General features: G+C 35.8%; 1 protein-coding gene across 1 annotated transcript in view; it reads right to left on the bottom strand.

The window, feature by feature from the left end:
- Positions 1-1727: 1727 nt before the first annotated feature.
- Positions 1728-27553, bottom strand: part of BRIP1 (BRCA1 interacting helicase 1) — a 152613-nt gene continuing 126787 nt past the window's right edge. The window contains exons 17-20 of the mRNA XM_066255327.1: positions 22332-22444; positions 9267-9349; positions 4405-4638; positions 1728-2981 (exon numbers count right to left, since the gene is read on the bottom strand). Coding sequence (XP_066111424.1) covers positions 2134-2981; positions 4405-4638; positions 9267-9349; positions 22332-22444 — 1278 coding nt within the window. The 3' untranslated portion in view covers positions 1728-2133. The remainder of the gene's footprint in view (positions 2982-4404; positions 4639-9266; positions 9350-22331; positions 22445-27553) is intronic.

Raw genomic sequence — 27553 nt, 5'->3', positions numbered from 1 at the left:
AGGAATAGAGCCAAAGACTCTGTTCTTCCTCTACCTGATATTCTTTCTACTGCCCTGCTACCCTTATCAGTGAATTTAAAATGATGCCAGAGAGAAGAAATAGTTATACCTTTTCAAAATAATTTAGAAATTCCCTTCTAATCTTTTATAACTTAGAGCTCACTGATCATCTAAAAAAAATATGTAATACCAGGTGGGATAGAACAGATCTCAATGCATAGATGAATTCTTCAACTGGTAAATTATCAATTCAAATTTCTTTGAACTATGCTTAGAATTTAACATTCAATGCTATAAAACAGTTAAGCTGCATTCAATCAAAACACAATCAAAATAAAAGTAAACATGTTCATATATAATAATTCATTTACCTAAATAAATATAAGAGAAACCTGACTGCTGAGAATTTTGACTTGAAAATAATAAACCACATCACAACTTGAACAGCTCACAAAATTTCAAGTCAAATCACTCACAAGCCTAAATGTTCATTAAGTAACAGATATCTTAGAAAAAGATCAGTGAATGTAATTTTGGAGTGATGTCAGAGAAAAGCATCTTTTATAACCATTTTTGATAAGAAGTATAGCTTCATTCATAAAAACAAAGTCAAAATTTACAGAAAGACTTAATGAGCTTTAAGGGGACACTTTTCAGCTACAGTTACATGTTTACATGTAATTACCAAATTTACATATGATGTTTTCGGTCTTAACAATTGCAAAATTAAAGCCTTTACGCTAGAACATGTCACTTTCCCCCCAATGATGATGAAGCTCGATAATTAGAATTGAAAATCTGAAGTCCTTCATTTGGCACTTTATAATTTTACATAAGTTTGCTTAAAACATGCTTGTTTTTAGTTTATCAAACAAACAAATGTAAAACAATGTCAACTTAAAATACATGCAGTTTTCTTCCTTAATTCTTAATTACTAGGCAGTTTAATATAGGAATAAACTTTTCAAAAAGCTAATTTCTAAAAAAACTGTCAGACTGGTTGGCTCAGTGGTAGAGCATCAGCCAGCATGTGGATATTCCCAGGTTCAATTTCCAGTCAGGGCACACAGGAGAAGCGATCATCTGCTTCTCTACCTCTCCCCCTCTATCTTCTCTCTCACTATTTCTCTCTTTCCCTCCCACAGCCATGGCTCGGTTGGAGCAAGTTGGTCACAGGCGCTGAGGATGGCTTCATAGCCTTGCCTCAGGCACTAAAATAGCTCAGTTGCCGAACAACAGAGCAGTGGCCCCAGATGGGCAGAGCATTAAAAAAAAAACTGTCAGGCCCTGGCCGGTTGGCTCAGCGGTAGAGCGTCGGCCTAGCGTGCGGAGGACCCGGGTTCGATTCCCGGCCAGGGCACATAGGAGAAGCGCCCATTTGCTTCTCCACCCCTCCGCCGCGCCTTCCTCTCTGTCTCTCTCTTCCCCTCCCGCAGCCAAGGCTCCATTGGAGCAAAAGATGGCCCGGGCGCTGGGGATGGCTCTGTGGCCTCTGCCCCAGGCGCTAGAGTGGCTCTGGTCGCAATATGGCGACACCCAGGAGGGTCGCAACATGGCGACGCCCAGGATGGGCAGAGCATCGCCCCCTGGTGGGCAGAGCGTCGCCCCCTGGTGGGCGTGCCGGGTGGATCCCGGTCAGGCGCATGCAGGAGTCTGTCTGACTGTCTCTCCCTGTTTCCAGCTTCAGAAAAATGAAAAAAAAAACAAAAAAAAACTGTCAGAGCAATTTGAGGTAAAATTCATAGTGAAACATGGCTGAATTATACTATTAATTTTGTATGAATCATATGAAAACAAATAGATGAAAATAACTACAAAATATGAAGATTTATATAAAATATAAAATGCCCTAGACAACTATATTTTAGATTGATTTTGAATTGCACTTTAGCTAAGAAAGACTTATTAAAGGAAACTGTTTTGTATGAATCACTTTACCAAAATTCAAGGAGAGTAAAATTTACATTTCCAAACATAAAAGAATTTTAAAACTCTAATGATAATGAATTAAAGTGAAAAATATATTTCAAAAATTTAAAAATAATACCATTTAGCCAATGTATACATTATCATTTATAACAGAGTTCAATGTAAGTACACAACATATTTTTATAGCCTGACAGTTAAGTATTATTATCTAACACCAGGGAACACACCTTTATTTTCAGAAGGAGACTGTTTAAAGTTCTTTATATCCATTTCACAAGTTTTCCCCGGTTCTAATTCACTTATATGAGTTGTGTTTGTATTACTACCAATGTCATCAACTTTACTTTCTTTAATATGCATGAGGCCATTCAACTTTGTGTCTGTGCAATCTTCCGCTTTCATTTCCCTGACTGAACCAACTTCTTTCATGGTCCTAATTTCAGAAAGATCTTCAGCTAAAATACAATTTGAATAATTAGCCAAGCTATTGTCTCTACCAGTTTCAACTGGCTCATTTTCTTCTTCATTTGTCTCCACAGGATCATACAGTTCAGGTGTAAAATAGACAGAGTCTTCTGCTTCTTCTTCAAAAGCTTCCTTTGAAGTAGAAAGTTTATCTTTGTCACTTACTACAGACGATTCAACGTCTGGATCCAGCGGGGCTTCTTCACAGCAGAGGAGCTGTGTGGACTGATCTTTTTTAAGAAGAGCAGCATCAATCATTATTGATGGAATACTAGTTTCTGACTGAGGGCAGGGTCCAAGTGATGTGTTTACTCTCGGAGACGAGGACTCAAATTTATCAGTGAGTGGCAAAACAGTTTTACAATCCTTTTCTGCTTTGAGAGTGGAAGGACTAGAGGCACAGTCCTCTGATGACATCAATTTAGGTGTTGAAGTCAGAGTTTTACCAATGTGATACTGTCTCAAAGAATTAAAGCTAGACCAGCTACCTCTACATGTTTGTTTGTTGAAAGTTGGGCTTGAGGATCTAGAAATCCCGTTTTCTGCTTGTATTGCCTGACCGGACCCTTCCAATAACACTGGATCATCTATGAATACAAAAATTTTAAAATGTTAACTTTCTGTTCCTAATAAAATATTTGTTCTAATAAAATGATTTTGTTGGAAATACTAACATAACTGTATAGAATACATAGTTTTGAGCCCACAATCAGTAGCAGGACTTCCATCTTAGAATGTAAAGCAAAAAATATTAACTGACAAGAGTCTTAGGTCTCCTGTGATTCCTAACCCAAGTTATAATGCTGTATGGTAAAATTTCAAGGTTCACACTATGAACCTCACGAGTGAATGAGAAAAAGGAGAGGTAAGATAAAAAGGAGAGGTAAAAAAAGGAGGAAGAGGGATGAGTAAAGGAGCAACAGGTTGTAACAATTTGCCTTGAAAATCCACTAGTTAGTGACTGACCTAGATTAAGTCCCTTAAATAAGAAACAGACTACAAAGACTAAGATATAAAACTGGTTAGTAATCATACCTGGACTAGATAGAACCTAGGTTTCCTGATTACCAATTAAAAAAACCTTGAATTCACTATACATTTATTGCAGATAGAAGCATATACTAAAAACTAAGTATTTAAAAATTGATATATTAAACTACTATTGTCCATTAATTAAAACAACTGAAATAATATCCAATGATAAAGACCACAGTTTAGCAAATTTTTTAGGTTTTGTGGGTCATAGTGTATTTGTCACTATTCAATTATGCTGTTCTAGTATAATACTGTACATACAATATTCAACTCTGTCTTTGTATATGATATGTAAATGAATGGGTGAGACTGCATTCTATTAAACTTTATTTACAAAGACAGAGAGTAGGTCAAATTTGGTCCATCAGCCACTGTTTTCCAATTCCTAATATATCGCTTACCATTTAGAATAAGTGACTTTCACTTTCCTAAACTAAAAAATTCATGTAAGAGAAGTATCTATAAATTAGACTAATTTTAACATAGCCATTAGAAAAACACTTACCACTTGTATAGCACTTTACAATGCTGTGGTATTTATCATGTTATTAAATCTTCACAACCCAAACTTGAGGGATAAATATACAGATAATCCCTTTTCTATTAAAACTCAAAAAAGTTAAGTGACTTGCTCTTGGTCACAAAGCTAGCTTGTTAATGGTCGCCAAAGCTTGTTAATGGAAAACCAGAAAATGTGCTTAGGTCACTTGACAAGTCTGTTCCCATTTCAATACACCATACTATTCATTAATTTATGATAATACTCTATATTACAAACCAACGTAGTTAAGGAAATTAATCTATAACACAACAAATATCATTTCACTAAATACAATGTAAGACTACTCTAGCAAATGTAAATGAACAGAACCTTTCACACTTTTGTCCTTCCTGAAGGTGATGTCATTAGCAGAGATGAACTTTTTTTTAGTTATTCACTTAGACAATGTAGTTTTTGACACAATTTTGCTTTACCTTCCCTAGGATCTTCTGGTGATAGATGACTTGCTGCTTCTAAAAAATAACTTGAGTTACTGTCCTTCAAATAAGCCACTTTAAGTGTAGACTCACTGTCTTGTATGGGCTTTCTGTTCCCTTTAGATACATCAATGACTTTTTGGTGCTTTTTGGAAAATTCAGCCAAGGACTCCAGTGCACTTTCAAAGGTTGAATGGTGCTGAATCTGCTGTCGTACCCATTTGGAAAGTCCTAAGGAAAAAGTAAACCCAGTGAAGAAACTTTGGTTATTCCATTATTAAGATACGTGGGCTCTGGATTAATGGCTCAGTGGTAGAGTGTCAGCATGGAGTGTGGATGTCCAGGTTTGATTCCCAGTCAGGGCACACAGAAGCGACCATCGGCTTCTTCACCCCACCGTCCCACTTCTCTCTCTCCTCCCTCCCACAGCCTCGAATGGTTTGAGCAAGTTGGCCCCAGGTGCTGAGGATAACTCCATGGCCTCGCCTCAGGTGCTAAAATAGCTCAGTTGCTGAGCAACAGAGCAGCAGCCCCAGATGCGCAGAGCATCGCCGGGTGGATCCAATTGGGGCACATGTAGGAGCCTGTCTGCACCACACCCCGCCTCTCAATTAAAAAAAATTACGTGGTCCAGGCCGGTTGGCTCAGCGGTAGTGTTGGTCAGGCATGTGGAAGTCCTGGGTTTGATTCCTGGTCAGGGCACACAGGAGAAGTGACTATCTCCACCCCACTCTCCCACTTCTCTCTCTCTCTCCCCCCACCCGCAGCCATGGCTCGAATGGGCAGAGCATCGCCCCATAGGGGGTCTGCAAGGTGGATCCTAGTCAGGGTACATGCAGGAGTCTGTCTCTTTGCCTCCCCGCTTCTCACTTAAAAATAATTAAAAAAAGATATTATGTGTTAAGAAAAAAAATGGATAATTTTTCTAATGAAGCAATCTAGATTTTAGAGTATATAGAATAGTTCTCAATACTCTTTCTGCCTGTTTACCTTTCATTTATACAATATGCTCATATATCAGTAACATTTCTCTTCATACACAATGATAGTCAACTGGTGAGAGGGAAGAGGAACAGGAGCAGGAGTAGAGGGATGGGAGAATTTTTTTCAGTTTAGAATAACTGGAGAATAAGGCAAATTTACTTTCACAATTCCCCAGAAAAACTGCCTGCTTTTTAATCGTAGGGCAACTAGAAGTTGTGAACAAATCTTGAATTCTGACTTTTTAAATGTGACTCCTTTTGCAAAATAAATTCAAGATTCCAGTTTCATTGGTTCTTTTGTTCCACTTTTTCCCTAATTCCATATATACTTTCAACTATTATAGGGAGGGGAGTAGAGTAGGTAAAAGGAGTAACACTGTTTTATGGGCTGTTTTCTATCTAAATATTACATTACTTTTGTAAATATATAAATAAACAAATTTTATAAGGGACAAAATTTGACCTATGATATATGAAAATGACAGAAAAATGAACTATATTGAATATAAGGTGTTTTATAGTATGTATTTCATTCACTTCAGAATGAAATTCAAAATCAGATATTTAAATTTTTAGAAAATAAATGGTCTCTGCCAGTGTTATTAAAATTATCATCTTTTGGAGTAATTTAAAAAGTCACTATGGCCCTGGCTGGTTGGCTCAGTGGTAGAGCTTTGGCCCCCGTATGTGGATTTTCCAGGTTTGATTCCTGGTCAGGGCACATAGGAGAAGTGACCATCTGCTTCTTCATTTCTTCCTCTCCCTTTTCTCTTCCCACACCCTGCACCCATGGCTCAATCAGTTCAGCACATCAGCCCCAGGTCCTGAGGATGGCTCTGTGGAGCCTCCACCTCAGGTGCTAAAAATAGTTCGGTTGCAAGCATGGCCCTAAATAGGCAGAGCATTGGCCCCAGATGGGTGTTGCCGGATAGATCCTGATCTATCTCCTCTCATTTAGAAAAGAAGAAAAAATAAGTAAAATAAAATAAAAAGTCATTATGATGCTTTACGTTCAGAGAAAGATAGGACAGGGCTTCAAGCAATTTAAACTACTTTCATTACAAATAACATTCTTTTAATTTGTTTTTTCTATCAATCTACATTTAGAAAAATTGAATTTAAAGAAATCAGTCATCAAAATAAATTTGTATGTTGTGCTATTATTGCCTAGATAAGAAAAAATTTCAAACTTTGAATCTCAGAAAGAATAAATTAAAACCATACAGAAATTAATAAATACTTAATTCAAAAATTCAACTAATCTGAACTATAAGGTAAAAGTTTTTCTACATTTTAACATAAAAAAATCAACTGAGCATTTCCTTTAATATTTTTAATTTTTGATTACTAGAAAATACTTATACCACATAAAAATAGAAAAATTTCCAAAACTGAGAAATTTTAGTAACATATTCTATTTCAATCATTTTGTAATCAAAGTAAGCCTTTTCAGTGTAAAATGTCAGTTTGCTTTTGAGACTTGAAAAGAATCTGAGCTCCACCTGCTGACTAAACATAAGCAGTTAACATTTTGTTTTTAATTATGTCATGACCTAAGCACAACGGCTTGCTTTACTTATAAAATGAAGAAGCCTACTAAAGCAGAATTTGCTACCTTAATCCAGATGGATATGTTTTGATAGCAAACCAAATACAGTTAACTAGGTTCTGAAATGGAAATGTATAGTCCATGTCCATAGACAGCTAATCTGACAAATTTAAATTTTAGCATCTTTTTGTTATAGTATGGTATACATTTTCTAGCATTAAAGGTAATAATAAAGATGAAAATATTTCCAACAGTTCTTTAAAAACTGGTGGATTCCTGGTATTTGCCTCTAAAGAGGCTGTGTAACTACAAAAATAAGAACTACAGATACTCCTCAATAATGATGGGGTTACATCTAAATAAACCCATGGTAAGTTGAAAATATTGCAAGTTGAAAAATGCATTTCACACATCTAACCTAACAATCATAGCTTAGCCTAATCTACCTTAAATGTGCTCAGAACACTTACATTAGCTCACAGTTGGGAAAAATCATATAATATGAAGCCTATATTATGATGCCCTGCATCACCAGAGTATCCCACCACATATCATTATCCCAGGAAAAGATAAAAATTCGTAATTCAGAGCATGGTTTTTAATTTTGTACCATTGTGAAATTGAAAACTTGTAAGTTAAACCATCAAAAGTCGGGGACCACCTGAATACATACATATTTGTTCATCTGAGTGCGGGAAAAATGACCATCTATTTGATTTTGCAGCATGCAAAGGTGTTTTTCCATTTAGAAAATACTACCTCTAACTAATATAAATATAAATTCTATAATAATGGAAGTATTTCTAAACCAACCAACCAACCAACCAACCAATACAACAAATCTCAATATAATACAGAATGAAAGAATGAAGAATCCTAATCAGCCAAAGGAGATGTGCTTGTGTGATTAAATGTAAAAGCTTGATATTCCTTAGAAAATTCATTTCTGCAGAACACCCTTCTCCTAGCAATGCTAAATAAATTACTATGTTACTGAGTCAAATCCCACATTCTGTGACACTGAAGGATCCTAACCGATTAATACTATGTTGGTAACTAACTAGATTTTCTTTGATAAAGATTTTTTGGGCCCTGGCCAGTTGGTTCAGTGTAGAGCATCAGCCAGGCATGTGGATGTCCTGGGTTTGATTCCCAGTCAGGGCGCACTGGAGAGTGGCCATCTGCTTCTCCAGCCCTTGCTCTCCCACTCTTTTCTCTCTCTCTCTCTCTTCCCCTCCTTCCCACACATGGCTTGACTGGTTCAAGCACATTGGCCCTGGGTGCTGAGGATGGCTTCCTGGAGCCTCTGGCTCAGGTGCTAAAAAATAGCTAGTTCGCGAGCATGGCCCCAAATGGGAAAAGCATCAGCTCTAGACAGGGTTTGTGGGTAGATCCCAGTCGGGGCACATGCGGGAGTCTGTCTGTCTATCTCCCCTCCTCTCACCTTGGAAAACAAGAGGAGGAAATAAAGCTATTTTTGAAACATAAGCATAGAAAGGCTAGATTTGCAGTCAATATTAATTTTCCATATTTGATCTAAGGTTCAAATTCTCACAATGTAATAATATACAGAAGATGTATCATTGAATTGTGTACTTGAAATCTATATATTTTTTTAACTAATGTCACCCCAATAAATTTAATTTTAAAACTCTCTGTCCAATTCTTTGTCTTTAAAAAGGGAAGTCATAACCCTGAGTGGGTAACTCAGTTGTTTGGAGCGTCAGCCGATACACCAAGGTTGTAGGTTCAATCCCGGATCAGTGCCCATACAAGAATCAACCAAAGAATACATAAGTGGAACAACAAATTGTTATCTCTCACTCTTTCTCAAACCAAAAATTTTAAATATAGAGAAGCCACTTGACCAGGCGGTGGTGCAGTGGATAGAGCATTGGCCTGGGACGCAGAGGGCCCAGATTTGAAACCCTGAGGTCGCTGGCTTGAGTGCGGTCTCACCCGGTTTGAGTGTGGGCTCACCAGCTTGAATGTGGGATCATAAACATGATCCCATGGTCGCCAGCTTGAGCACAAGGTCGCTGACTTGAGTAAGGGGTCACTGGTTAGGCTGGAACCCCCCAGTCAAGGCACATATGAGAAGCAATTAATGAACAACTAAAGTGCCGCAAGGAAGAATTAATGCTTCTCATTTCTCTCCCTTCCTGTCTGTCCCTGTCTCTCGCTAAAAAAAAAAAAAAAAAAAAAATATATATATATATATATATATATATATATATATATATATACACATCTCTATCTGTCTATCTATATATATAAAGTCATTAAAGATTGTTAAGTCTTACTCTAAGCCCATCTTAGAGTCTTACCAGATATATATCGATTTGGGTTACTGCTGAAGCGGTCATCCACTAGAATAAGAGCTCCCCAATCATTTTTGTGTCGAATACATCTACAAAATTAGAAAGAAAATAAAATAAATATAACTTTAAAAATAAAAGCTAAATTTCTAATGGGACAGACAGAAAATTGAGAAAATGACATCATTGATTTATATTCCTTTAATCATACTCATAAATATTCCTTTAAACAAACTCATTATGAGCAAGGTTATAGAAACTACTTAATACATTGTACCAAAGTAGGTGTATAAAAAAAACCTTACTTCTGCCAACTACTGATAACTCACATCCTAAGATATTATACGTATTCTATTTTGAAAGTCAAGACAATATATAAATATTTTCCAAAACTTTCCTTAGCCACACAGACTATTTTTACCTCATGTATATTATTAGTTGTTGATTCTATGTAGATGAATTTTATTCTAGTTTGAGTTTTTATTATGAATAAATGTTTAATTTTATAAAAATATTTGATATGCACCAATTTATATGCTCATGTAGATTTCTTTAGACTATTAATGTGGTAGATTATACTGGCCAAATAATCTTGAATATTGACCCTGCTTTTCATTTCTAAAATACATGGACATGGTGCATTATTTTTTTTATTAATTGTGATTTGATATGCCAAAAAATTTTTTTTAAATTAAGTGTTCAGTGGTTTTTAGTATATTTACAAAGTTGTGCAAATAACACCACTACTACACAACATACTTATTTCACCAATACCCCCCCCAAATACCCTACTGCCCATTATTAGTCACTTCCAGTTACTCCAATTATTCTCCCTAAACCCTGGTGACCACTAATTTACTTTGTTTTTTATAGATTTGCCTACTTCGGACATTTCCTATAATTGTAATCAAACAATATGCCATATTTTTTCCCTGGCTTCTTTCACTTAGCATATTTTACCTGCATTGTGTATCAGTACTTCGAGCCTTTTTATGTCTGAATAACATTCCACTGCATGGCTACAATCACATTTTGTTAATTCATTTATAAATTAATGGGCATTTGGGTTGTTTCTACCTTTTTATGATTACATGCTTTTTATTTTCTTGGGCATATACCTCAGAGTGAAACTGTACATTTTTAAAGAAAGAACCCAATGGAAATTTTGGAATTGAAAAGTATAATAACTGAGTAGGATAAAAAATAATCAGTTTAATTAAAGATAATTTCATTGAGATTAGTCAGTCTGAGGAACAGAAGAAAAAGAATGAAGAATAATGAGCTGATTTCATTATAGAGCAAATTAACTGTGGACATGTAAGTTTTTTATTAAATTATATCTCATTATTAATAATCATTATTTGGTAAGCCATCACTCAGTTTTCTATAGTTTTTTAGACATAATTGACCATATTTAAAATAGCTTTATAAGAAGACTTGGTTCCTATTCTACTGAAAGTCTTCCAAAAAATGGAAGAAGAAGAAATACTTCCAAACACATTTTATGAGGCCAACATAACCCTCATACCAAAACCAGGCAAGGATGGCACAAAAAAAGAAAACTACAGACCAATATCTCTAATGAATACAGATGCTAAAATACTAAACAAAATACTAGCAAATCGAATACAACAACATATTAAAAAAATAATACATCATGATCAAGTGGGATTCATCCCAGAATCTCAAGGATGGTTCAACATACGTAAAACGGTTAACGTAATACACCATATCAACAAAACAAAGAACAAAAACCACATGATTTTATCAATAGACGCAGAAAAGGCTTTTGATAAAACACAACACAATTTTATGTTTAAGACTCTCAACAAAATGGGTATAGAAGGAAAATATCTCAACATGATAAAGGCCATATATGATAAACCATCAGCTAACATCATATTAAATGGCACAAAACTGAAAGCTTTCCCCCTTAAATCAGGAACAAGACAGGGTTGTCCACTCTCTCCACTCTTATTTAATGTGGTACTAGAGATTCTAGCCAGAGCAATCAGACAAGACAAAGAAATAAAAGGCATCCATATCGGAAAAGAAGAAGTAAAGGTGTCACTTTTTGCAGATGATATGATCCTATATATCGAAAATCCCAAAGAATCCACAAAAAGACTATTAGAAACAATAAGCCAATACAGTAAGGTCACAGGATACAAAATTAACATACAGAAGTCAATAGCCTTTCTATATGCCAACAATAAAACATTTGAGAACGACCTCAAAAGAATAATCCCCTTCACGATTGCAACAAAAAAAATAAAATACCTGGGAATAAACATAACAAAGAATGTAAAGGACTTATATAATGAAAACTATAAACCATTGTTAAAGGAAATCGAAAAAGATATAATGAGATGGAAGAATATTCCTTGTTCTTAATTAGGAAGAATAAATATCATCAAGATGGCCATATTACCCAAAGCAATATACAAATTTAATGCAATTCCCATCAAAATTCCAATGACATTTTTTAAAGAAATGGAGCCAAAAATCATCAGATTTATATGGAACTATAAAAAACCCCGAATAGCCAAAGCAATCCTAAAGAAAAAGAATGAAGCTGGGGGCATTACAATACCTGACTTCAAACTATATTATAGGGCCACAACAATCAAAACAGCATGGTATTGGCAGAAAAATAGACACTCAGACCAATGGAACAGAATAGAAAACCCAGAAATAAAACCACATTATATAGTCAAAAAATTTTTGATAAAGGGGCCAAAAACACACAATGGAGAAAAGAAAGCCTCTTCAATAAATAGTGCTGGGAAAACTGGAAAGCCACATGCAAAAGAATGAAACTGGACTACAGTTTGTCCCCTTGTACTAAAATTAACTCAAAATGGATCAAAGATCTAAACATAAGACCTGAAACAATTAAGTACATAGAAGAAGACATAGGTACTAAACTCATGGACCTGGGTTTTAAAGAGCATTTTATAAATTTGACTCCAAAGGCAAGAGAAGTGAAGGCAAAAATTAATGAATGGGACTACATCAGACTAAGAAGTTTTTGCTCAGCAAGAGAAACTGATAACAAAATAAACAGACAGCCAACTAAATGGGAAATGATATTTTCAAACAACAGCTCAGATAAGGGCCTAATATCCAAAATATACAAAGAACTCATAAAACTCAACAACAAACAAACAATCCAATAAAAAAATGGGAAGAGGACAAGAACAGACACTTCTCCCAGGAAGAAATACAAATGGCCAACAGATATATGAAAAGATGCTCATCTTCGTTAGTAATTAGAGAAATGCAAATCAAAACTGCAATGAGATACCACCTCACACCTGTTAGATTAGCTATTATTAACAAGACAGGTAATAGCAAATGTTGGAGAGGCTGTGGAGAAAAAGGAACCCTCATACACTGTTGGTAGGAATGTCAAGTAGTACAACCATTATGGAAGAAAGTATGGTGGTTCCTCAAAAAACTGAAAATAGAACTACCTTATGACCCAGCAATCCCTCTACTGGGTATATACCCCCCAAACTCAGAAACATTGATACGTAAAGACACATGCAGCCCCATGTTCACTGCAGCATTGTTCACAGTGGCCAAGACATGGAAACAACCAAAAAGCCCTTCAATAGAATACTGGCTAAAGAAGATGTGGCACATATACACTATGGAATACTACTCAGCCATAAGAAATGATGACATCGGATCATTTACAACAAAATGGTGGGAACTTGATAACATTATACGAAGTGAAATAAGTAAATCAGAAAAAACCAGGAACTGCATTATTCCATACGCAGGTGGGACATAAAAGTGAGACTAGGAGACATTGATAAGAGTGTGGTGGTTACGGGGAGAGGGGGGAGAGGGAGAGGGAAAGGGGGAGGGGCACAAAGAAAACTAGATAGAAGGTGACAGAGGACAATCTGACTTTGGGTGATGGGTATGCAACATTTGAACAACAAGATAACCTGGACATGTTATCTTTGAATATATGTATCCTGATTTATTGATGTCACCCCATTAAAAAAATTAAATTATATATAAAAAATAGCTTTATATACTAAATATAATATCTGGACTTCTTTAGGGATATTTTCTATTTATTGCTTTCCCACCTGTGTACTAGGCATACATTCTTCTGTCTTTGTACATGGCATAATTTTTGTTGAAAACAGTACATTTTAAATAATGTGGCAACTGTGGAAATCAGATTCTTCCCTTTCCTCAAGGATTTTTGTAATTGCTATTATGACTTTTCTGAAACTATTCTGTAAGGTCTATATTCTCTCATGTGAGGTCATTGTTAGGTTAGCTTAGTGGTCAGTACATAATTAGAGATTTCCTTAAACATCCAGAAACAAAATGTCTCCCATTTTTTGCCAAGAGGTTTTGCATGTGTTTTCTGATCAGTCCTCAGCCACATAGTTAACAACCCTAACCTTCACTTCCTGCTTCAGCAGAGCCTCAAGGTCAGCCAGAGCTGAGAGTTCTCAGGTCTTTCCTGAGCATGTGCACATTCCTGGTCATGTGCACAGTCGTATACACATGTGTGACCCATTAAAATCCAGTAATATGTCAGAAATTTTAAAGCCCTCTATGGACATTTCATTTCCTAGCTTTTCACTTTAAGCTTTTTAGTTAGCCTATTATTTGCCCCAGTTTTCATTCATTGTCTCAGGAAACAATGGCCCGGGTAAGCTTTGAGTCAAGTCATATAAAGACAGTCTTGTTAGGAGGGTTTTCCAGGGGGACCACCAGAGGGGTTCCAGAATGACAATTCTCCAGGGATGAGATCCAGCCCCTACTGTGGCTGGCAGGTTGCTGGCTTTCACCATGATGTAAGGGTACTGTGAATTTTCTAGATGAGATCATATAGAATTGTATTATTTCTCCTTTAAATGTTTAGTAATATTTGCCAATGAGCCCATCTAGTTGGAGATATTTTTCAGAGGGTGTTTATAAATTAAATTTCTTTAATAGAGGACTATTCAGAGGCATTTCAACTTGAGTTTTGTACTTCGTGAGTTTTGAAGAATTAGTCCATTTCATCATAGTTCTTGAATGGATGTGTATAGTTTTCCCAATATTATCCTTTTAAAGCCTGTGGGGTAAATACCACCTCTTTTATTCCAGGTAGTGCTAATTAGGGGCTTCTCTTTCTGTTCCTTGTCAATTTACCTACAGGTTTGTTGATTATATTTATTTTTAATTGATTGATTTTAGAGAGAAAGAGAGAGGAACACAGATCTGTTCCTTTATGTACCCTGACTGGGGATCGAACCGGCAACCTCTGAGCTTCCAGATAATGCTCTCCCCTGGTCGGCAAACTGTGGCTCACAAGCCACACGTGACTCTTTGGCCCCCTTGAGTGTGGCTCTTCCACAAAACACCACGTGCGGGCGCTACCTCAATAAGGAACGTACCTACCTATATAGTTTAAGTTTAAAAAAATTGGCTCTCAAAAGAAATTTCAATCGTTGTACTGTTGATATTTGGCTCTGTTGACTAATGAGTTTGCTGACCACTGCTAACCAACCAAGCTTTACAGCCAGGGCTTTTATTGATCTTTTTAAAACTGATTTTGTTTTCAGCTGCACTGATTTATAATCTTACCTTTATTATTTCTTTTTTCTATGCGTTTTTTTTTTAGCTTAGTTTTTTTGTTTTGTTTTCTTTTTTTTTTTTTTTACAGAGACAGAGAGAGAGTCAGAGAGAGGGATAGATAGAGACAGACAGGAACGAAGAGAGATGAGAAGCATCAATCATCAGTTTATTGTTGTGGCACTTTAGTTGTTCATTGATTGCCTTCTCATATGTGCCTTGGCCGTGGGGCTACAGCAGACCGAGTAACCCCTTGCTCAAGCCAGCGACCTTGGGTCCAAGCTGGTGAGCCTTGCTCAAACCAGATGAGCCTGCGCTCAAGCTGGCGACCTTGGGGTCTCGAACCTGGGTCCTCCGCATCCTAGTCCAACGCTCTATCCACTGTGCCACTGCCTGGTCAGGCTTCTAGGTGCTTTATATTTATTTTGCTCTTCTTTTTTGCAAGCTTAAGGTAGTTTATATAATTGATTTAAAATATTTCTTTTTCAAAATAGCATTTAATAATATCAATTTCCCACTGAGTACTGCTACAGCTGCAGTTCAAAAATTTTGATGTTGATTTTCATTTATTACTTCAAAATATTTTCTAATTTTTCTAAGACTTTCTGTTTTACCTATGAATTACTTTAGAAGTATGTTTTTAATTTCCAAGTATTTGAAATTTTTGTTATATTCTTATTATTGATTTCTAGTTAACTGGCTACTTCCATTATGGTTGAAGAATACACTGTAACTTCAGTTTTTAAAAATAAAATTTAAGTTTATCACCTGAGATATTGATAAATGTTCCTTATGCACATGAAAAGAACGTTTATTCTAATATTGTTGGGTCCTCTATAATGTCATTCAATGCAGTTGTTTAATAAACATTATTCAACTCTTCTATATTTTTAATAGTTTTATCTACTACTTCTATTACAAAAAGAGGAATCTTTTTGTGTGTGACAGAAACAGAGAATTAGAGAGAGAGAGACAGATAGGAACAGACAGAAACGGAGAGAGATGAGAAGCATCAATTCTTCGTTGCAGCTCCTTAGTTATTCATTGACTGCTTTCTCATATGTGCCTTGACCCAGGGCCTACTGTACAGCGAGTGACCCCTTGCTCAAGCCAGCGACCTTGAGCTCAAGCCAGCGACCACGGAGTCATGTCTATGATCCCATGCTTAGGTCGATGAGCCTGCGCTCAAGCCAGATGAGCCCATGCTCAAGCCAGGCGACCTCAAGGTTTCAAACCTGGATCTTCTGCATCCCTATCCAATGCTATATCCACTATGCCACTGCCTGGTCAGGCTGAGAGAAATCTTGAAGTCTATATTCACAACTGTAATAGTGGATTTATCTATTTCTGTATTCAGATGTCAGTTTTTGCATTTTGTGTTTAGAAGCTCTGTTTTTAGGTGCATATGCATTTAGCATCATGCCTTTTTTGGTAAATTGACCTTTTTATCATTCCAGAATTTTCCTTCTTATTACCTCAGTATTTTTTTTTTTGCTTTACATTCTACTTTGTCTGATATTAATATAGTTATTCCAACCTATTTATTGGTATTTTGAATTTTGGTTTTCTTCCCCAACCTACCCACTACTATATATTTACTTTTAATATAAACAAATAACTGTACCATGCATTCTGTCTAGATTTTAAAGACAATATAGAGTGTGCTTATTCCATATGACCTAGAATTAAAACTTCTAGACTATTATTAAAATGTCAGTTTTAGTCCTATAAATTTTAATTTTTAACCACCTACAGAAGCATAGTTTAAGTCAAATACTATTATAATAGATTTAATTAAAAAATTTTTTACCTGCCCACACTCCATCTCCAATTCCCAATACTCAGAACCAATTAGTTTATTATTATATATTTTTTGCTACTGTTCTGATTTCTATATATTTTTCATATTACAGATACTCTTGGAATATCTAAAGACTCTTTGGATTTATTTAAGAGTAAAGCACTAAAATCCAGGCAGCTCTGCATACATACATGGTTGGTGCTTATAGGCTGGGAGGCTTTGTAGTAAGGTAGGTAATCTGGTAGGAACAGTGCCACTTGGTGACTATCTGTAGACCATTACTCAAGGAGTGGTCAGTTTTGCTAAAGAGAAATACTGTATTTTCCTGCCTTGGAGATAGAACATTGATTGTCAGCCTACTCGGAGCTGAGAAGAAAAAAAGAGATGGAGTTCTCACATTCAGTAGGTAGATTTTTCTTAACCTCCAATGTTAGCTGTACCTGGAGTTGAAGAATATACAGACTCTAGTTAAATTTCTCCAGGGAGTAAAACTGGGTGGGAGAGGGGACTGTCAAACTAATTTTTATACTAACCTGCAACCAATCCTCTTCTGTCTAACCTTACTTTAACTGAAACTTTAGAGTGCACTCACGACCTAAGCTTTTCCATGCCCAAATCTGGAGGATCTTGTTAGTTTTCATGACTTTGATTTAAATTTCAGCTCTCTCTTGCCTGCTAAGTCATTCAATCATTCATGTTTTCCAGTGTTCAATATTTGTTGGCATCTTATCTGTCACTGTCCCCTCTCCCACTCTTTTTAATTTTGTAAGCTTTTAGGCATTTTTATTCCTTTACTATCAGGAGATTTTGAAGGAGGTAAAAATTAATATAAATGTTTGATTTTTCCAAAGGGACTTAAAACATCTAAATTATGTAAGACATTCTTTTTTGAGTAATCTATGGGTTCTGAAGTTGATATCAGACCATAAAATTGAGCAGAATGGGAAGATGGATATTGCCAATGTTATAGAACAGTGTTGAAAGTTAGGATGCCATTCTGTTTTGGTTCCATAGGGCACTACTAAAGTAACCTATGGAAGAAAGGCATTTAAGTTAACAAAACAGTTCAGAAAAAAGGGTTTCACCTTTTCACTTTCCCATTGTTTTCATTCTGCCTTGCTCAAATGAATTATGTCCACTTGAGACAAAGATTATACTTTTAGTAAAGCAGACCTGTTAGGAAACTCATAGTGCAGTTGTAACCTGGTCACAAAACCACCTGGTACATTCCCAAAGGCTGTTATTACATTTCACAGACTTATATTACTTCAAATACTCTAACAGTCCCATGTTGTCTTAAAAAAAGATAACACTTTTTAAACAATTTGTTCTAGACCCTCTAGACCACGGGTCCCAAAACTTTTTACACAGGGGGCCGGTTCACTGTCCCTCAGACCGTTGGAGGGCCGGACTATAAAAAAAACTATGAATAAATTCCTATGCACACTGCACATATCTTATTTTAAAGTAAAAAAAACAAAATGGGAACAAATACAATATTTAAATAAAGAACAAGTAAATTTAAATCAACAAACTGACCAGTATTTCGATGGGAACTATGCTTCTCTCACTGACTACCAATGAAAGAGGTGCCCCTTCGAGAAGTGTGGCGGGGGCCGGATAAATGGCCTCAGAGGGCCACATGTGGCCCACGGGCCGTAGTTTGGGGACCCCTGCTCTAGACATATCCCTTGTAAGGAGAGTGACTGAGTATAAGCAGCTTTTATATCAATCAATACACAATATGAGTTTTATCATATGATGTAAAAATTTTACTTGATTTTTAAACGGACATATTTCTTTATATGTTGTTACTTGTTGATGCTGTTTCCCTTATAATCAGTACAATAACAGCTGGTTATTCATTTTTTTAAATTAATAAAATAAAACTATAGCATTATATATCAATATTACAAACACATGCTTTTTATTAAATTCTGGAAAAGTATGTTTTGATGCTCTAGGAGCTCTCTGACCAACATAGTTTAATGAAAAAAAAACACTGAACCTGGTATTTTTCATTAATTTTCATTAATTGAGCATCTATGCACCAAGCTGAGACATACTTGGTTGCTAAGAATGTAAAAATGTGTAATACATGTTTCGGAAAGGAGACAGAAATAAGAGGCTGTTAAAATGAGATGTATGCTATAATAGAGATAATGTATAAAATGCTATGGGTTTCCTAAAGAATAAATAACTTTAATTAGAGAATTAAAAAGAGTCTTCATAAAGGACATGATTTTCAACTAGGTTTTGATGGGTAAACTTGCCAAATGAATTGTATGGTAGCTTGTATGGTATGTTTAATAGTTTAATATGACATATGCTTAATAGTAAGAACTTTAGTGGACAAAAGTATGGCATAAAAATTAGAAGAACAGGTCTTGAGGTCTTAAAAGTAGGTGGAGTCAAGATGTTAAGGCCCATTTAGTAGCAGTGTGATGTATGATAAGTAATTTCATCTCTTATAATGATATATGTACAAAGGTTTATAAATGAAAAAGGTACAAATGCATAGTCATACATCCTTTAACAACGAGAATATTGTCTCAGAAATGCATCTTTAGGTGATTTTTGTCATTGTGGTGGACATCAGAGTGCACTCACACAAACCTTGGCTACATGGTACAGACTATTGCTCCTAAACTGCAAACCTGTACAGCATGTCATTATACTGAACACTGTAGACAACTCTAATAGATAGTTATGTATTTGTGTATCTAAACATAAAAGATAAGTAAAAATATGGTACAAATGATTAAAAATAATACACCTATATGGGGCATTTACCACAAATGGAGCTTGCAGGAATGGAAGTCACTCTGCATAAGTCAGTGACTGAGTAGTGAGTAAATGTGAAGGCCTAGGACATCACTGTCCACTACGGTATACTTATAAACACTGTCCTACCCCTGCTTCCTTCCAACAGGATCAGAAATAGAATATTGAAGCTGTCAAAGCTGCACCATGAACAGGGATGTGGGTTTAACTGACCTTAATAGTAACGGTCAGGAGGGAGTAAAAGGTGGCCCGAAAATCAGCAGGAATAAGAAATCAAAATGGAAAAAAAAGGAATATAGAGGATTGCCACAGCCATGTGGTTTTAGAGCAGCAGTCAGATTAGAAATTTTTTGGTAATCATAAAAAAAGGGAGGGGGTTTTACATGGAGAACTGAGAATCTAATACAAGGTGGAGCAAAAGTAGGTTTATAGTTGTTTGTATGAAAAATAATGCAATAATTAATAAATACAAGAAAATCTGTGTTTCACATACTCACAACTGTAAACCTACTTTTTGCCATGCCCTGTATTTTGACTTTGGAAATTGGTTTTGGTTCCACTGACCCTATCTGGCACAAAGGGATCTCTCTGGCATTGAATTGATGGAATAAAACTTACCTATGTTTTATATTCTTACAACCTGAAAATATTTCCCAAGTACAGGCACAGGTTGACTGTACACAACCACAGAAAGCTTTGACTAAAGTGGCCGTGGTACTTAATTCTTGTTAAGATAGCGCCTATGGACTGGTGTCCCTATTCAGGGTCTTAGGTCCTCAACAAAGAATTTATAGCAAGGTACTCTGGAGACCACCAAGCTAGATCTGGGCGGGCTGAAACAACCTCTAAATACATAGTAGTGATGAGAAACAGGCTCCTCTGTGCGGAAATCGGTCAATGGCTGATTGACTGGGACGTAATCTGTGGACTCAAAATTGACGTACTGTTGAGTGTGAGGGAATCTACTGCCAAGCCCCCACAGATATTGCTCCCATCAGAGAAAAAAAAATCTTCAACCATATACTCTCCCATTTTGTACAGTAAGCTCCACTACACTCTTATGGGGCCACCCTCATATATGTGGTCCCCTGCTGACCAAAATGCTGTTGTGTGGCACATGACTATACTTTTGCTTCAAATGGTTTCTTAAAATTCAAGACAGTGTTATATTAAAAGAAAAAATAATCAACTCAGTAAGAATATTTTTCTGAAATTAAGTACAGTGTAACTAAAAGCCAGTAATTTGAACAGGGAAAGACTAAGTAAATAGATCAAATGTTTCAAGAATAATTTACAGCCTCACCTGTGGTGGTACAGTGGATAAAGCACCACCCTGGAATGCTGAGGTAAGAGATTCGAAACTCCAGGTCTGCCTAGTCAAGGCACATGCGAGAAGCAACTACTATAAATTAATGCTTCCCGCTCCTCTGCCCAACCGCCCTTTCTCTCTCTCCTTTCTTTAAATCAATCAATAAAATCTAAAACAAAAACAATTTGCAGTGCAATTTGATGCCAAGTACCAGTGGAATTCCTAGGCAGCGAAGGGAAACAGCTTACCCACATCAGTAGATTAACCATATGTTGTCAAATAAATCATTCATTTTGAAGAGAAACACCTACAGAATATCAATCTGAAAAGATAGAAAGGTGGGTGATGTGTCCTGGGACTTATCTGCAGCTGTTGTAGTCTTATGTCATCAGCCATATGTAAATCAGAACTTAAAAACAATCTGGTCTACTTATGTGTAAATGTGCTAATGTGAGTGAACAAGGTACTTGAGGAAAACCTAAATTCTGAATCTGACTACGTCAGGTAATGGTTAACCACAGGTCTGCTGACTGAATCGAAAATATATGTCAGATGGTTGTGTTTTCATGATTTCACTTTTAATCTGTATTCTTTAATGTGATATACCTGAATGTCTTACAGCCTCTCAGGAAAAAAAGTTACTAAACAGTTAAGCTAATTACAATTTCATAAACAGAGAATATAAAATAAATTGGATTATTAAAAACCTAATAAATGTTTATAAATAAATGTCAGTATCCTATAATATAAAATTATGATATAAAATGGTGATTTAAAAACTAGCTCCATAAAGTACAAATCTTAATAAATCAGAATCTTTAGAAAAAGGAGTATTATAATTAAATTTTTTGCTATTTGGTGTTAATTCTTTAGTATCATGAACATAGTTTGATTTAACCTTTCTTGAATTATTTGTTTTTAACTCATAAAATAATCATTTGAGCCTGACCAGGCGGTGGCACAGTGGATAGAGTGTCGGACAGGGATGCCAAGGACCCAGGTTCAGACCCCAAGGTCGCCAGCTTGAGCGCAGGCTCATCTGGTTTGACCTCCCTCGACCAAAGGTCGCTGGCTTGAGCAAGGGGTTCCTCGGTCTGCTGAAGGCCCGCGGTCAAGGCACATATGAGAATGCAATCAATGAACAACTAAGGTGTCGCAATGAAAAACTGATGATTGATGTTTCTCATCTCTCTCCATTCCTGTCTGTCTGTCCCTGTCTATACCTCTCTCTGTCTCTGTAAAAAATAAAAATAATAATCATTTGAGTCTGTTGGTAATAAGATAAATATTTTGTTTGGTGGTAAGCTTCTATAAACATTTACTGAACACATTTGTGTGACATTCATTATCCAAACAATCAAAAATCTTCTTTAAACTTTAGCAAATTGAGTTTTGGGTTTCATTTATTCCATTTATTTTTTTTTCAACTTTCACTTGAGACATCTGTCATTGAAAATATACCAGTTCCTAGGGTTCTGGTGAAATAAAATTCTATTAGATTTATTATAAGTAGTAAGACTAGCTCTACATAGAGCCCTGCTCACAAATAATGTTACAATAACATGACATCAAATTTCACTCTACTTACCTACCTAGGGCCTGGTTTAAGGCCCTGTATGCTTGAATTTCATACCATTGACGACCAGGTAAAAGACCTCTCAATTTTGAATGCTGGTCATTATACTGGCGTTTTAGTTCAACCTAGTAATTTAAAAATATATTAAAAATATAGCCGATAATTAAAGCTCATTTTAAAATATATTAACTTCTAACATTTCAACCATCATTTTAGTAGGGTAGAGAGATTTTGTTTTTCAGTACTGTTTCATTTAAAATATTTCTTTTTACTTTTTAAATTGAATTTATTGGGGTGACATTGGTTAATAAAATTATATATTCTAAGTGTACAATTTTAAAATACATCATCTGTATACTGTATTATTTGAAAGTTGATGGCTGATAATCTGAGCTACCTACCAAAGAAAAAGTGAGTAATGTCTGTGAGAATACAAGTCATCAAAAACAAATGATACGTAACCCACATGAAAATATGCTTAACTTTACTAGTAAACAAAGAAATATAAATTTAACAATTGCATTGTTTTTATTTGTACAACTGACAAATACTTACCAGATGTGCTTATCTTTCCCCACAAAACAGATAGGTAATATGTATAAAAATATTCATTGCATCTTTATATTGAAGAAAAATAGAAAAAAAAACTAATAAATCATCAAATAAATCAATTTAATATATTATATTTACTCTGAAATAAATATTGGGTTATTTAAAAAAAAACATATATATATGCTTTTACATTAAAGTTTGGCCAAGATATATATATTTAAGTTTAAACACACACACACACACACACACACACACATATACACAGTCAGACATTATGTTAGGAATAAGGACTACAGTTAGAGCAATGTCAGTTATAAACCAGACTGCCAAAAGACTTAAACCAAACCTTGACAAGTACCACAGGGGAGACAGAGTTTAAAGACTGTGTACTTTGAGTTTTTCCTAGCTTTCCCCTGACAAATTGTCAAATAATGCCCATATAAAGTTTAAGATGATCAGCTACTAATTGACCTCCCAACTAAAAACTCCCATAAAAGTCAATATTCTTCAGAGAATAATAGAATCCAGAATCACTATAATGTCCAATATACAATAAAAATTATTAGAAAAATTGGCCCATAATTAAGAGAAAAAAAAAGGTAGTCAACAGAAACCAAAATAGGAAGGGCCTAGCTGTTGGAAGAAGCAGACAAAAGACTAAAGTAGCTGTTATAAATATATTTAAATAACTTAAAAACATATGGTTTAATAAATAAAATTTGGGGGAGCTCAACAGAGAAGTGGAAATTATGAAAAAGAACCAAATGGAAATTCTATACCTTAAATATACAGTAACTGGGCCCTGGCCGGTTGGCTCAGTGGTAGAGCATCGGCCTGGCATGCAGGAGTCCCAGGTTTGATTCCTGACCAGGGCACACAGGAGAAGCGCCCATCTGCTTCTCCACCCCTCCCCCTCTGCTTCCTGTCTGTCTCTCTCTTCCCCTCCCGCAGCAAAGGTTCCATTGGAGCAAAGTTGGGCTGGGCGCTGAGGATGGCTCTATGGCCTCTGCCTTAGGTGCTAGAATGGCTCTGGATGCGGCAGAGCAACGCCCCAGATGGGCGGAGCATCGCCCCCTGGTGGGCATGCCGGGTGGATCCAGGTCGGGCGCATGCGGGAGTCTGTCTGATTGCCTCCCCGTTTCCAACTTCAGAAAAATACAAAAAAAAAACCCACAGTAACTGAAATAAAAATTCATTGGATGGACTTAACAACAGATTGGAGAAGGCAGAAGAATTAGCTAGTAAACCTCAAGACAAATCAGTAAAAGCAATGAAATATCAATGCGAGCAAAATAATTTCATACACAACAAAGACACTGATATAAAAACAAATAAAAGCAGATAGTAATGAGCTAATCAAATTTAAAATTCAAAGTTAAAACAATAATAATGCGTTTGATACATTATTTATTGCCTTGAAGGCTCTACTTATTAAAGAATTGCTTCAAAAAAATTGAGCCTGACCTGTGGTGGCACAGTGGATAAAGTGTTGACCTGGAATGCTGAGGTCACCAGTTTGAACCCTGGGTTTGCCCAGTCAAGGCACATACAAGAAGCAACTACTACAAGTTGATGCTTCCTGCCCCTCTACCTTTTTTCTCTTTCTGATCTCTTCTCTCTCTAAATTAAAAAAAAAAAAATCGCTCACTTTTCCAAGTGATTGACTATATTCACTTTCTATCTAGAGATTAACACACAGAGATTGTGTTAAATTAAACTTCAGCTATCTAGTCATTGAGTTTGATATTATAATCATATGCCTTTTTAAAGAGACTCAAAATTAATTACAGGGCATAAAACTACATTTCTATTAAGAGCAATGTCACACCAAAGGGTACTAAAAACTGAGCTTAAAAACTAGCTCCAGCCTGACCAGGCGGTGGCGCAGTGGATAGAGCGTCAGACTGGGATGCGGAGGACCCAGGTTCGAGACCCCGAGGTCGCCAGCTTGAGCATGAGCTCATCTGGTTTGAGCAAAGGCCCCCCAGCTTGAACCCAAGGTCGCTGGCTCCAGCAAGGGGTTACTCGGTCTGCTGAAGGCCCGCGGTCAAGGCACATATGAGAAAGCAATCAATGAACAACTAAGGTGTTGCAACGCACAATGAAAACCTAATGATTGATTCTTCTCATCTCTTTCGGTTCCTGTCTGTCTGTCCCTGTCTATCCCTCTCTCTGACTCACTCTCTGTCTCTGTAAAAAATAAAAAAAAAATTAAAAAAAAAAACAAAAAAAAAAAACTAGCTCCATATGGTCTTCACAAAAATCTTTAAAATGACAGTCCCAAGAGTAAACCACTTTTATACAAGGTCAGAATGTATGGCACACATAATTCAGACTGACCTATTCAAATATATAAGTTAATAAGCTTTTTCCTATAAAAAGTTAAATTCAAGTTCTGAGTAAAAGAAAATTATGTATTATGATTTTAGTTTTTTATACCTTAACTGAATAAAAAAAAGATATTTTAAGCAGCTCTCAAGATAGCCACAGGGTTAACTATGCTTCAGTAAAGTTTAACAAAAGAGCCTAAATATAAAAAAATACTGTAGAAGCATTAGAAATATAACATTTTTAAAAAGTTGGTATGACAGGAAGAAATTTTTGGTAGCTTGAACAAACTCATTCAGCTCAATATTTACAGTTTGACTGTATGCAAGGCATTTGTGAAAGGCACTAGAAAGACAAAGATGAGTTAAACATATTTTCACCTAGAAAATAGTGCTTATAAAGATCAGATAAAAATATAAGTATGAGTATAAATGGCCCCCAAGTAAATATAAGTGTTAAAATATCAACTTTAGCTATAGTATATGGAAGTAAGAGGAGGTGAGAAATGAAGACATGTTATGAATTCGGCACAATAGTGATGAGTGCCTTATCTGGAAAGTTAAAAGGAATGGAAAAGAGGTCCAGTTTGTAACACACTATGGAGCTATAGAACTTAAGTGACAAGGTAGATGTGGGGCTTATTAAAGAGGGAAAACTCCAAAATGACTTAAGTTTCCAGCCACTGAGAGAAGCAATCCAGTAATCTACCAAGAGAACACAAAAAGTTTGAGAAAGAAGATTATTTTGGGTTAATCCATGTTAAAAGGAATAATTTATAAACCAAGAACAGAAATTGGCAATGAGTTAGCTACACAGAAAATCAAAGTTAAAAAAGTTGGGAACCATGCATATTGCTGTACTTACTATATATTATCTCATTTAATTTTCATAACAATCAAGAGATATACATTATTATCCAATTTTACAGATTAGAAAAACAATATTTAAAAGAGTAAGTAGCATGTTGAAGGTGACCCAGTCTGTAAGGCCTTATAGAGATGGGTTTAATCTAGGTCTATCACCACAGCTTGCACTCTTTATGATGGAAAACTCTAGTCAAGATGCTACATTGCTTCTTTGAGTGATCTTAGGCAAGCCAGTTCCATTATGGCTTACTTTCATATTTAAAAATGGGATGAGCAAGAAAACATTAAAATAAAATTTAAAATGGTTCTCAAATTTGATAACTGCAATTCATTCACTTATAACAAACTGCTAGTATGTAAACTCTCAGAAATTGACAATTCCTAGCAATTCCCAGTTAATCCAGTGAGAAATAGTAGGGATTGCTCCTTTCAGTTGGTCGCTTTTAAATATCCCTTATGTGGCCTGACCTGTGGTGGCGCAGTGGATAAAGTGTCAACCTGGAATGCTGAGGTTGCCGGTTCAAAACCCTGGGCTTGCCTGGTCAAGGCACATATGGGAGTTGATGCTTCCTGCTCCTCCCTCCCCCTTCTCTCTCTCTCTCTCATTCTCTCTCCTCTCTAAAAATTAATAAAAGTTAAAAAAAAAAGTAAAAAAAAAATCCCTTATGTAGTATTACTGGGATTTTCAAATAGTATATTTTTTTGTAACAGAAGCCTAATTAAGTTTATGAGTTATTTTGTTGAAAAAAAATTGGACTTTGAAGATAAATTAACCTCTTATTTTAATAAGTTGTAGAACTACAAGAAAAATAGTCAATAGTCTATAATGCTATTAACCTTTTTACACAAAGGAAATGCTTTAGGAGAGAAAACAGATGAGTATACTTCTGACAAGTACCGTATTCTCCCATGTATAAGAGGTACCCTTTTTCAAAAAATTTAATCTAAAAACTGGGTGCGTCTTATACAGTGGTTGTAGTTTTTTTTACTTGCATTTCCTGCTTTTTTGCACTTGTTTTGCACTCATTGTTGAAGACAGTGATTCGTCATCAGACACAGATGAGGATAAGCTAATGGATGAGACTTTTGACAGTGATGAGTTGTATAACTTTTATGATGAATAAAACTTGAGTTCAATAACTTTATGTAATACATTTTTTTTCAAATTGCAGGCCCCAAAATTACAGTGCATCTTATACATGGGAGCGTCTTATACATGCGGAAATACGGTAACTTCCAAATTGGTATGGTAGAAATTTTATTTTATATCCTCTCACTAAAACCTGTCATATTTCTTTTTCTTTCTTTCTATTTTCCTTCTTTTTTTTTTTTTTTTTTTTTAAGCGAGAGAGGAAGTGACAGGGAAAGATGAAAAGCATCAACTCCTAGTTGCGGCACCTTAGTTGTTCATTGATTGCTTTCTCATATGTGCCTTGACCTGGGTGCTCCAGCTGAGCCAGTGACCCCTTACTCAAGCCAGTAACCATG

The sequence above is a fragment of the Saccopteryx bilineata genome, chromosome 2 (genome assembly GCF_036850765.1).
Source record: "Saccopteryx bilineata isolate mSacBil1 chromosome 2, mSacBil1_pri_phased_curated, whole genome shotgun sequence".
Lineage (NCBI taxonomy): Eukaryota > Metazoa > Chordata > Mammalia > Chiroptera > Emballonuridae > Saccopteryx > Saccopteryx bilineata.
This window is presented reverse-complemented; position numbering and strand designations above follow the sequence as displayed.